The sequence below is a fragment of the Buteo buteo genome, chromosome 5 (genome assembly GCF_964188355.1).
Source record: "Buteo buteo chromosome 5, bButBut1.hap1.1, whole genome shotgun sequence".
NCBI lineage: Eukaryota > Metazoa > Chordata > Aves > Accipitriformes > Accipitridae > Buteo > Buteo buteo.
This window is the reverse complement of record NC_134175.1, coordinates 49800083-49813380: the sequence shown is the minus strand read 5'-3', so window position 1 is coordinate 49813380 and position 13298 is coordinate 49800083. Positions and strand designations below refer to the sequence as shown.

The window sequence follows — 13298 nt, the reverse complement described above, 5'->3', positions numbered from 1 at the left end:
CTAGCCATTTTAACAATAGATCAATCGGAACTCTATTTATTATTTAACTAGTAGTGCTTAAGGATTGAAATGAAGAATAATTGTATTATTGTTATGATATGATACTTTTCTGGAAAAGGCCAGAAACGCGTGGAAATCGCAAAGCTTCCCTGGCCGTCTGCGGACGAAAGCCTGCCTCTGCGTGTGCTCTGCCCTGTTCGGTTCGATCTATAGGTCTTGGCATCTGAAAGGTGCCCGCTTTGTAGCAAGACGTAACTGCCCTGTGGGAAAGACCTGTCAGAAAACGCATGGAAACTTTGGTGCGGTGAGGTAAAAACCGACTATGCAAATAAGACGGTTTGCAAATGAAAAAATTCCAGATTTTAACTTTTATCCAGCAAACTACAGAGGCATTAAATTCCGATTTTACTAATTCATGATCCTGATAGAGGTTTTTCATAAGGGGAAATTGCATACTCAAATGATGACTCAGATTGCATCTTGGCCTGCAGTTTTGTTTTAGGGAGCTGTTCTTTTTTTTTTTTTTTTTTTCCCATGCAGACGATATGATTAAAAAGCAAATATTTTAACATAACTTAGTGATCTGAGCTATTACTGAAATGTCCACAGTTTCACTCTTTTTTTTTTCTCCTAGATTAAAGAAAACTTTAAAAATCTATTTGCTTTGACATATGACACAATATTTAAGAACTGAAATCATCAATTAAATCACACATCAGAAACATTTCCCTTTGGTAAAAAATATAGTGCTAGACGATGTACACTTTGAAATTGTTGTTAATGTTTAAAATGCAATCTGAAGTGCATATGTTATTTAAAAAAAACATAAATTACAAATTTTAAAAGTTTATGAAAAAAACTAGCAATCATTGCTTAGCAAAAGCATTTGCAGAGAAATGTGTATCTTTGGGTTTTGTGGATGTGCATAGTTTTCTAGCATGAAAGCGGAATATGTTATTCTTGATTTTATTTTTTTCCTGGTTAAAACTGAGTAGATCTAAAGGAAGCAGAGTTCCTTCTGGGTGCCTGTAATAAAGTACCAAACCCGATATGCACATGAAAGTAGCGAAAGCCTTTTGGATCGTCAGTGAAAATAGAAAAGGTGAACGTTGTCGAGATTTCAGATATTTTTTTCCTGGGGACTGAGGGAAACCAAAGTTAAAAATAAAGTCCTCGTATGGTCAACATGTTGGAGGAAATTCAAAGACTCTCATAAAATAAACATATTTTAAGAAGTGTTTTGAATTTCACTGTGTAATTTCTGGCCAACAGAAATTACAGTTGTATCTTTGGAGGGACATTATGTCAGATCAATGGTCATTATGCAAAAAAAATAAACTGAAAACTTGATGCCTTAACCCGTTCAGCTATTAGAATGCAAGCACAAAGAGGATACCTTTTCCTCTAGATTCGCTACAAGAAAACTTTGCGCCACTGCGTTGCAATTATAAAATGTTTGGGTTTGATGTTACAGGAGATATGTGAATTCTTCCTTGAAAAAAACCACAAGTACAAAGCACCGCACGTTTTGGCAAAGGAATCTCATCGGTAGTTATTAAAAAATACAACAGTTTATGTCCCGCAAAATAAAGGAAATTATCTGAAGCATGTGGATAAGCTAAAATCTCCCAGCCTGAAGCGTGCTGCGCGTTGTTCCCAGGCTATATTTAACTGTAACCTTTGGGGTCTGAAAGTCTAAGGAGAATATCTGTTCTGCCAGGTAACGGCGATCGTGTGCGTCTGTGTACACATACACACGTATCCAAACGTGCGCACGTGTGCCCTTGTTTCGCTGCAGCATTATTAAGAAAAGCCGTCCATACTTCACCATGTTGTTACATGTGTCTGTCTGCTGATTATAAAATGTGTTAAACAGTATTTAAAAAACAAAAAAATGCAGAGCTGCGCTTTGATTTATTCAGCGAACAAAACATATGCTCGCTGTTCTGTTCTATGTAATTCATATGATCAATAAAATTTTCTTTAAAAAGAGCAACTTTGGCATTTAGAAGGATTATGCTGCTGAAGAAAAAAAGGTTTCGCTCTTGCTGTACATAGTCAACCTCAATGCTCTTGCGCCAAAATAAGTTTTTGGCTCGCTAACGTCTATTTTTGTGTATTTATTATTTCTGATCTTCAGGGTCGAAGCTGTACATTGCGGCTGTTATCCGCTGTGTCCCAAAGCCTTGGTGTACCCAGAGATATTTCCAGGTAGCTGCTTTGTTGCATATTCTTTTTGCTGAAACGTAATAACGCGATTCGTGCTAAAATCCTAAGTTTGAGAATAAACTTGAGCAAAAGCAATTGTTTATTTGGCAAGCCAACATGTTAGTGTTAAGGAAAATTTTATGTGTTTTAATACATTAGACGAAGTTTATATTTGCCATCTGTTCTTTTAAGATAACACAAAAGCAAGTTTTGAAATAGCATTCTTCATTGTTAGCATACACAACCCGTAATGATAGATTTTTGTTAAAAGGTCAGTGATGCTGCAATGGTTTGCAGATTTTTTTTTTGATACACAGAAAAAAAAAACCCGAGGCCTGAAAATCACACCAAATTATTTAAACAATTTAATAGTTAATAGTATGCAACTGCGGTACAGGATACAGACTAATGTAGTACCAGTTCTTTGAAAAATCTCATCACTAAATGTATCACATATGCATTGTGTTACATTAGAATAATGTATTTTAATCACCCAAAGGAGATGTCTAAACAGCACAACTACACAGTCTTATTTAGCATTAAACATCCTTGTGAGCTGAGGTAACCTTATAAAATCATGCTTAAATAATGTAAAACACGAGGCGGCACAGAGCAATATGCATTTTTAATTAGTAAAGTGACTAATATCGAGTGTGTGCTTTGAGGTTTTTGTTTCATTAAAAATGTATCTGTTTTTCCTGCAGCTGAATATCTGTATTCTACACCTGAACAGCTTTTTAAAAGGCTTCAGAATTTCTGCAAGAGACCAGATATTGTAAGGAAACATCTCTATAAGGTAGTTGTTCAGAATAGTTTTACATGATATAATGCCATATTGAAGTACAAAGGAAAAAAAAAACCCTTAAAAAAACAACATTTAATTAACATACTAATGTTTAAAGGAAACATGCTAGGGAGGGATATTAGTCGTTACACTAACAAGGATTAATTAAACTAGATGCCAGTTGTATTAACCTAGGTCTTATGAAATACGTGCACTTAATGCATGCTACATGCTTTTTTTTAATTTATTGTTTTCTAAAATGACTGTCCTTTACATTTGGACCCAAGAGGCTTATAAAAATGAACCTGGATTAATGCAACTCATTAGTTTAAAAGGAAAATAAAAGAAAGATCCCACAATTATCCTAATGAGGATAAGCCTACCTTCCTATCCTAATTTAATCTTCAGTCTGCAAAAAAATGCAGGTGACTGGTATCAGGTAAGATTTCTCTGCTTTTTGGGATTACTTGAATTATTTTCATCATTATGATTATTTTAACTCTTTGCTTTTTAAGGTATGTTGATTGTAAAAAAAAGTTTATCGGAAGCATAATTTACCGGTATTTATCGTGTCCTGTTCTTTGCAGTTATTTATGTAGAGAAAGTACAGTTTCAGTGGCAGACCTTCCATTCAAGTTTTGAGCGAGTGTTCAATGCTAGACCGACTTTCACGTTTTTAAGAGCTGTATTTCTACTGCTAGGAGTCACTTTTTTTTTTTTTTTTTTTTAATTACGCGATTGTAGATGAAGCACTAAATTTTACATTATTCCAGTGAAGAGCTATTATTACACGATGCCGCTCTTAGAAAAATAACTGCTGTTTTCTGCATGCTGACGTGTAAACTTACAGCGGTTTATGACTTTTACAGTCCTGGCAGGTTGGATACACGTTACCCCTGCACGACAAAGGTGTTTCAGGTTGTAAAAAACCCTGAATTCAGCTGAAAGTCCTTAAAAGCTCAGGAGCACGTGGAAATACTCCTCGTGTTACCCGTGCGATACGAACGCGGTCCTTTTAGCGTTCCCTGGCTGTCGCCGTCCGGGCGCTCTGTTAATGAGCAAGTCGAGTAATCTCCTCCTTAATTTGGAGGCTCATGCTGCCGGCAGACCTAACCTCATCTCTCCACCTTCCTCCCTCTGGGGACCAGAAAGCGTCGGGTCTCGCTGTGTGTCGTCTCCCTCTCTACCCCTTCCCCGCACACATGTAGCAGGAGGAGCGAGGGTTTCGCCCACGCCTGACTTTTTTCTGTGACCTAAAAATAGACGTTTACATAATGATACATCAAAGATGATGTTGTTTCTGGAGGAAACAGTTAAACTTCAAGAAAAAAAAAAAAAAAGGAGAGAACCAAAAATGCAATTTAACACCCAATTTCAAGCTCATTATCTTTCATTGTCTATTAACTTGGCAATGGTTCAGAAGGTAGCTCATAATAGTTTAAAATGCTGACTGAACACTTCCAGTGTTCAGCATTACTTCTTGAGTCAATAGTATCGTATAGTTATACGTGGTGCCTTCAAAGGGAAGCCAGTCCTTAAACGTTTACCTTGACATTTCCCAAGGCTTCAAGCTCAGCTAACAGTTGGGTTCACGTGGATCTTCTCTCTACGTGTGGATCCCCAGCTCCTAAACAGAGCCAAGGTACGCTACACATGGAAGGAGCGGTAGAGCAAGTACTGCTATCAAATAGTATGGGTTTAAAAAGTGTGCACGAGCCCCATAAGCAAAATGCTAATTTGCTTGAAGGATTTTTTTTTTGAAAAAGGATTAAAAAAACTAAAATAAATAAAAATCCCTCGGGATGATTTGCAGGCAGAAGCTGAAGGTGTTTATCCTACCCCTCGTAGACGCGCACCGTTAACGGTGCAGCCCCGTTCACATCTTCCGAGCGTTCGGACTCAATGTCTGCAACAGGTAGCGATTGAGCTGAACAGGGGATCGTTTTAAAATGAGTAAAGCAGAGCCTAATCCAGAACCTGTGAGCACCAGAGAAAAAGATCCCTGTTGCCTTTAATAGGCTTTGGATCAGCTCGGAGAATACTGTTAGAGGTGTCTTTTTGTACCTACACCCACGTATGCCAAGTCTTCCTTCCACAATGAAACTATCCGCAAAACCTCCTAGAAAACCGCTGACTTAGGTGCTGTTAATGTCATTAAGGTTGGAACGATGCTGCCTTTTAGGAAGCTGAAAAGAGTGAAATCGTGAAGGGTGTGCAGCACTTCCACCGTATTTTCACTTTTTTCAGATCAGTGTAATGTTATATGTACGATAGTGGAAGAGAAAAGGGACTCCAGCACGGTAGTGCAGACTAACTAGCTACTTTTCTTTCGCAAACCTTCCCGACATGCTCCCTGCCCGAAGTTCGTAAAGTGTCTGTGAAATCTTGAAAGTAAATATGCTTTAAAAGCAAACAGCACCTTTCTCTACTGGTTGGGGATTCTGCTTCATAGATCAGGAGGTAATCACCAACAGAAGTACCTCGGGTTATCCTTTTACATATTGTTGGGGTTTTATTACCAAGGATATCCATAATAATTAGACAGCGGTCTAATTAAACAGGCAGTTTATTCCTTCGGTTGGCCTCAGTGCTTGTGCTGACAAAGTTGGGGCAAAAGGGAGATAAAGGGCAGCGGGGCAGCCCGGTTAGGGAGCCGGACGGAACGAATATCCCTCTGAAAATGCACAGACAGGACGTTAAACTGCTATAGCTTAACTCAACGGAGCAGATTCATGCTGGCAGGCTTTTTAAAGTGTTCGTAATGGAAGCACCTATGAAAACCTTTCCAAATGATGTTTTACTTACCCTGTGTATTCCCACAGCACCCAAGGCTGGCTCATTTGCATTTCGACATTGCCTTCTACCAGTTATTAGTAGAAGATTGAGATGAGTGGAAAGCAAGCCTCATTTGTTATCAATTATTTGTTCTGTTCTAGTTTTACGGGATCAAACGTTGCTCACTGGTTCTCAGTATTTGTGGTTGCCAAAGTAAGCACCAGAATGAAGCAAGTAACAACAACGGGGCATCCGTTTCCATCAGAGTACACCATAAGACCTGTCAGTGTTTGCAAGCTCCCTATCTAGTAGCTTTAAAATTTACAAAAAAAAAAAAAAAAAATAGGGCAAAGCATTTGTTTCTGCATTATTTTCTTTAAGTTTACCTTTCAGTTCCCTCACTTCAGTTTCTTAATTTAAAACAGCATGTATAAAGAGTATACAGTGGAAAGGGACAAGAAGAGTTGCCAAAAGCCAGGCATGGAAGGAGCTGACAACTTTAAATAATCTCTCCCAGCCCTCCCAGCTGAATGAGTGCTGGTTGACATGCTGTCAGCTTCAGTTCCTACAGTAAAATCCTACTCTCACTCATGCTTGTTTAAAGGAGAAAAGAATTTGGCCCACTTTCTGACATTCATCTTCTCATTTCCATCACACTACAGAAGCTCACCTGCCTATGAAAAGACACATGGCGTGATTTTTTGTCTTTCTTACACCACTGTAGAAGGAAGTCTGCTGAATTCAAAGGGATTAAACTACTGTAAAATCAAATTAAGATCCCAGTTAGACCGTAGACATCTGAATTGTTTCCAGTCTCAGGGTTTGGCTGTATAGGGCATTTCTAACAAAACTTGCTTTTTTTCCTTGTCTTTTTGCTCTGATTTGAGATAAAGCAGTATCTTTGGTGTTTCAGGAAAACATGTTGAAGGGAAAACTGCTCCTGATCCAGCTTTAATATTTAGACATAGCTAGGAAATCAGCAGGAGGCATTCTCAGCCGAAGGATACGGGGCGCTGGACGCATGAGGATGCAGGGGAGCCTCATGCCGCGCGTCCCATTAGCCACCCTGTTGCAAGGAGCCGTAGTCGCTCGTAGTTCTTGTACAGGCCATGTAAGAGCCAGGGACGATGCCTCTGCCCTTATCCTCACCCGCTCCCCAACAAAACTCCACGAGAAATTTGTTTTTCCGTAAGGATGCTAACTGCCGCTCTGGACCAGCACGCCACGTGTTTAATACCGTGGTTTTGATAGTGGTGAGCATCAGATATTCAGGAGAAGGCTGACAAAGGTAGAAATAGGGTATTAAAGGTCTTCCCTTGGTCTTTTAGAGTTAGAGATTGGTCCTAAACCTGGACTTGGACATTTTATCATCTTTCATTACCTTTTGGTATTAAGTATGGCCAGGCTGTACGTAATAGTTCTCCATTTGATGGTCAGGCGCTTGGAAACCCCTGTTCTTGTCTTTCACGTCTTCCTATAGCAAAGCGGTTCATCTTACGTTTACAGACGGTGTTAAAAGCATTTCCTTCAGTGGGCTCAGGGTTTCCCCACCTTCGGTTGCGTTGAGTGTCTTCTCGTTCTGGAGTTGTTCGCCTGGAAGCAGGAGCTCCCAGTCCATCTTTCCTATACCATTCAGTATTTTATAAGCATCTGTCAAACAGTATCCCAGTCTCTTCAGTCTCTCCTTGTGAATGTTATTCCATGTTTATATTCTAATCTCTCATCATTCAAGCCATTTTGATGCTTGAGAGCTGTTTTTGTGCTGGTGCGATCATTGCTTTGTGGAGTATTCCAGGCCATGCCATCGGTTTATGTGATATGTTGTACTCTGATAATTTTCAACCTGTTCCTTATGGAGCCAAACCTACTGTTTACTTTTTAATGGTGAATGTATATTGAGCAGATGTTTGCTTACAGTGTTCTCCAGATCTTTTGTCCTGAGCTGATAAAGTTAATTTAGAGCTTTATAGGGTATGCAAATAGTACAAGTATTGCCATCCATCCTGCTGGCTTTCTGTTCATCAGCAGAGCATGTTTGCAGAGAAAAAAAGACGGCATTGTACTGAATTTGTGCTTCTGCCTGGTTAGCAGTAGGTGCAGGTCAGAAGGAGGTTGGAAGCACAAGTGGGAAACTTGCGTTTGCCCCTTGAGATGCTCAGTTTCCAGTGAGTATAATTTAAAATTATTTCAGAGGTGCTCTAGAGCTGCTTCTCAGAGCCTGTACGGAAGGTTATAGCAGCCTGGGAACTCTGGAGTGCAGCGTGCTGTGTCCATCCTCTCCCATCTCTGTTTTGGTGCTTAAGCATGGGATCCTATGTAAAATGTATATAACATAAGGATTTCTTACGTGAAAGGAAACTTCGGTTACTTATTTAGACCATCGAGTCATAGGGTAATTAAGGAAGGTACCTCTGGAGGTGACCTGGTCAGCCTCTGCTCAAAGCAGGGCCAGCTGCAAACTAGGATCTAACGTCCAAGTCGGATTTCGTTGCTCAGGGTCGCATCCAGGTTAGACTCGAGTCTTGACATTTTTCATTCCCATATGTGTGGCTGATACAGGTGAAATCCAGCTAGCTTAGGAGGTTTGCGCTGGTGGGAAGATCTGCTGGACCGTGGGACACGATTTAAGCGTTTTGGGTCAGCCTTAGGTCTTCAAGCAGCACGTGGGTCTGGAAGCAGCTGTGGCAGAGGGAGCTCTGTTGGCTAACGCAGATCCTCACCGTGGAAGAAATGAGCTAGCAGGTACGATGTTGAAGTTGCCTGCTAGGTCATTCTGGGATCCAGCCCTACTTTTATTGACATAATATACATCTATGTAGACGTATACGTTAGTATACATATATATACAGCTGTATGTGGCCTGCACCTGAACTTCTGCCTTGCTCTTGGCTCTCTGAGGTGTCTGTCCAGGAGATTTCAGCTCTCTGAAAATGTTGGTCTATAGCTCGTAGCAGTTGGCTGCACCTGTAGGACAGGAAGAAAGCGTTCATTAAGAAAGCAGTTCTCTGCGCATCTTTCAGCACAAACACCAGGACTTTGAACTTTTTATTATAACGATGTTAGATAGCTTCCCATTTAGTTTTTGAAAGTCAGTGAAAGCTGGCAGAGGAACCACAGCCACTGCAAAATGGTAGGTGGAGAAATGGGTCAAAGGAAATAGGACTTTAAAAGAAAAGTCGCAAAAACCATGAAATTATTTTTTTTTCAGTAAAGTTTATTCAAATTACCTTCAGAAAGAAAGCCTGAAACTGTTTTCCTCCTGTTTTAGTTGGTCAGTGTGTTCTGGACCATCCTATGCGAGGTACTCACCAGCGTATCTTGCGTAGGCTCGCATCCAACATTTGCTGGGCTTTGTTTAAAGGTGGAAGGAAAGAGATGAGTTTTAAAAGGCCACTATAAGAAACTGCAGAACAGACCAGCTTGTTCAAGGCAACACTGTTACTCTACTGAGGAATATTATATAGCTCTGATTTGGGCCTCACGGTGCACCCAAGTCGTCTAAACCAGTGCTGTCTTTTGGTGGTGGTTTCCAAAGGTGCCTGGACTTTGAAAGTTGAGCTCCAAAAAGTAGTTACTACAAGCTGCTTTCCACCTTGATTCTTCCCCAATACGCATTTACAGAGGGAAGGAGCTGGGTCACAGAGTAAAGCTGACCCGCTACAAATGGGCTCTGTAATTCACTCTGCTGTCTTGCCTGCCAAATCTCAGGTTTTGTGCTGGGTGATTGCCTCCAATTCTTAATTTTAAGGTAATTTTTTTAAAAAGTGCATAAAACGTGCGCCAAATCAGTACTGTCTGCTTGAACTGCAACTGTCCTGAAACGGCAGGTCTGAATAGATGAACAGTCCTTATTAAATTCTAAAGGTTAACTCTGAAGTGTAATGATGGCAGAGTAGATATTAATTGCTTCAGTTCTGATCTTAGGCCACAAGAAACAAATAAGTTGATTACTTCATAAAAGATGCTGTACTGCTACTGACATCTTATTGTGCTGCCTGTTCTTCATGGGCAGATCTTGCTTTATGTGAAACCTTTGCTTCTCTGGCTCTCTGTGTATTTAGGAACTGTTGACCGAATCACTATTCTATGAAGAGACGGATGCCCAGACCTTTGCAGTTATCACTCCCCCAAAAAAGCGTTGAATTTATTCTCTCCAAGGTTACTCTAAAATAAAGCCCGGAAGCCAGACTGATGATGATCAAGCAGGAGAATTAGACCCTCGCTCCTGCTGGTTCATGGTTCTGCCGTGTCTGAGGGTGGGAGAGGCAGGTCGGTCCCCGTGGGCGTTCAGTCCTTGGCCGAGACCGACAGTAAAGCAGACGGATGTTTGACGGTGCTCACCCAGGAGCAAATAACGTGGGGCTGCCGACCAGCTTACCTGTCTTTAAAAAAAAATATGCAGAATTCACCCCGTTGCCAACTAAAGCCGCGTAAGCGTTCTCTGACCAACCAACTGGCTTCCACCCCTCCCGAAATCCCGGGCATTGCAGAGATTCGTTTCGGGACAGAGAGAGGAGAGGGAGAAAGAGAGAGGTCCCTTTTGTGTCCCAGCATCTAACGCGGCTTCGTGCGCTTTTCTCTTCTGCTTCCTCGTAGGGCGAGACGGCTGGCTTTTCTTGGGCAGCGCTCGGCGGTAAATTCAGGTCTCTGCTCGCAGCAGAACCGAGGGAAGATTTGTGACAGATGGGGCTAAGTCACAAACTTGCAGCCTCAGGCAGAATTGTGGAAGTTTCCAGAGTGTGCCCATATTTACCTGATCAGAGAGAAAAGAAAATCTGCAGAGGAAGCCGAGCCTGGCTGCTTGTCATAGCTGACACAGAGCCATCTGCCACAAACCTGTGGCGGCTTCAGATCTCCAATCCCTGCCACCACCCCAGCTCAAATTAAATACAGATTCTTAGAGACGTTATGATGGTTACACATGTCCTCGGCATCACATGCAGGAGACTGTTCAAAAAAAATATGTGGCCTGTTGTGTAACCGCACTCATGTATCCCATATGTGGTGCCACATTGAATTTCCGGTTGAATCTGTTTTTATCCTTTGTACTGGATGACATGGTGCCTGAATTCTTTCTTTTCGCCGACACGATGGCAGCCAAGCTGCAGCTTCAAACGCTCACACTTGGCTGAGTTTCTACCTAGGTTGCCAGGTTATCATTGGAGCCTTATTGTGTCCTCAAAGGGCCACAGGGCCTGAAAGGAGGATCCGAACGCTGCCGGACTAATTGGGCAGCCATCTCCGGGTTGTTTGGAGGCAAAGGGCTGCTTTAGCACTTTTCTTTTTTTTTTTTTTTTTTTTTTTTTTTTTCCCCTACAAATTAATGACTCTCTGGCACGGGGGTTTTTAAGTGAAGGTATTAATAAGGGGTCTGGCAGGTAATCCCATGATTCGTGGAGTTACATTTGCATTTAATTAATCTTAAAGAAAGCTGAAAGATAAACAGCTGTAATTCAAACTAGCATGGGAAATATGCTACATGGTGCCATCTATCCGATAAAATGAAAGCCGAGACACTTGTTTTATTTCTCTCAAGGATGGAGAACAAACAGATAACAGTCAAAATACTTCCAATAAAAACCAGTAGTTTAAATGTAACGGCAGTTCATCAAGAATCTTTGCATCCAGTTACAAATACAGTCTTTTAAAGATAAATCACTTATGATTCCAGCAGTCAAGCTGCTATATTTGTTGATGTAAAATGTTTTGAAGATGTAGATTGTACAATAAATTTTTAATAAAGTGCCCACTGCAATTTTTAATTAGCATATCTCATTCATGTGTAAGTGTGTACATCTATCTGTATGTTTATCACTATGCATATCCTTGTGTCAGAGTCAATGAATGCAATTGTGTCTTTATCTGATGAAGTAGAATCTGTTTTGCAAGTGATAATAAAACGTTATGACAATTCCAAGATTTTCAACTCTGCTCTGGGAAGAAGCAAGAAGAGGACTCTCGGTAAGGTGTTGCGATGTGAAGCCCGGTAAGACCTCTCTTTGCGGGCAGCTGTGGTTTCGCCTTCCCTCGTGTCAGGCAGGGTAGCTCCTCTCCCCATCCCGGCAGCATCTTTCCTTTGCCCGAGCTCCGTCCACGGCAGGCGAACGACGTCGGTAAGTCCTCCTCCGCACACGTCATGCCTTCTGACGCCACCAAGATGCCAAACCGTCCTTTTTCATTACAAGAGAGCGCATGCAGGACCTCTCTTTAAAATTGCTCCATTAAGCAATCAATCAAAAAACCCAGCGGTAAGTGTTCGGCTGTTTTCCTAGCACTGCAGAGTGGCAATTTTGCGGTTAGTCCTCCGTCTTGTATGGTGGTTCCTCCTCATTTCTGCTCCACCAAAGCCCGGCTTGGCGTCTAGGCGTTTAATGTGGTTGAGTAGAAGCGGTCTTCTCAAGACAGCGTGCGTAGGTGTGGTAGTGGTACTGGGCAGAGCCAAGTAACAGGATTGCCTCACCCTTCGTACCGGGGTGTATCATAGGTGTTTGCTAATGTTATCACACCTCGCGCTGGCGAGAGCGAATCAGAAATTATTTTTTTGTCTTTACCGATGGGGAAACTGAGGCACGGTACAATTAAAGCGAAGCGCTTCAAGTTTCACAGTGAGTCATTCTCCGAACCAATAAAGAGGAAAGAGGAGATGCTGTTCATGTCGCGCTAGGGCTTGTGGTGAGCAGACTCGAGACACCAAAGCTCTGTGGTTTCGAGTCGAAGGCTCCCGCTGCCCTCAGCACACACCCTGATGAGGCCCGCGGCCGGAGGAGGTCTCGCCCAGCTCCGCGGTGAGGTGGTGCTCTGCCTGGCTTTCCTCAGAGATGCTTTAACCATACCCAGCTCGGTCTGGTAAGCGAGGCTTCGTCTTGATGGAAAATTTTCCCTCCGAGTCACGAGCCCTTGCAAATAACGTTCTCTAATAGAAATTCTGCGAGAACTTTAGTTGCAGGGTAATAAACAGCAACGCTGCGTTGTCTTCTGATATTTCTTTGCCTTCTTAGCGAAGATACGCAGCTGCTCTAGAGCCGGGATGCCGATGTCCTCAGCGCATCTCCTAGGACCTTCAGGTCGGCCTCATGTCGGGGACCACCCTGTTTCCAGGTCCTCAGTCAGGAGGGTTTGGGTAGGACTTCCAGGTGGTCGGAGGGGATATTTCCCCCCCCGCGAGGCCGTCTTCCCCCCCCACCAGCCCGCTGCAGACCGAAACAACCTGAGGAGCCGTGCCTCGCAGTTTCTGAAGATGAAACGAGACAGCCGCTGCGCGCCGCTTCATTGAAAGCCTTCGCTTCAAAAGGTCAGAGAGACAAATTGGGATCTCGGTCCCGTTGTTCCTACACACATGAGTAAGCGGTGACTGCCGAGACCTAATCTGACGAGTAAAATGACAAGAATTAGACCTTGACTTACTTTCGTGTTTATTGATGTTTCACCTGCACCGACACAGCAACCGCGAGCGCTTGGGTACAAGTTTCGGCGCAGAGTCGAAGCCGAGCGGGTTTTCCCACCTCCTGCCAGCCTGGCCGGGCAGCGCTCC

At 42.4% G+C, this 13298-nt stretch overlaps 1 protein-coding gene across 13 annotated transcripts in view; it reads left to right on the top strand.

Moving 5' to 3' along the window:
- GTDC1 (glycosyltransferase like domain containing 1) overlaps positions 1 to 11075 on the top strand; it is a 184264-nt gene extending 173189 nt beyond the window's left edge. For 4 of the 13 annotated variants that reach the window (XM_075028954.1, XM_075028955.1, XM_075028958.1 and 1 more), the window contains 3 exons: positions 2141 to 2211; positions 2913 to 3004; positions 4556 to 5873. In XM_075028954.1, coding sequence (XP_074885055.1) covers positions 2141 to 2211; positions 2913 to 3004; positions 4556 to 4753 — 361 coding nt within the window. In that variant the 3' untranslated portion in view covers positions 4754 to 5873. The other 9 variants (XM_075028960.1, XM_075028963.1, XM_075028957.1 and 6 more) reach the window with 7 other exon arrangements.
- Positions 11076 to 13298: the final 2223 nt, after the last annotated feature.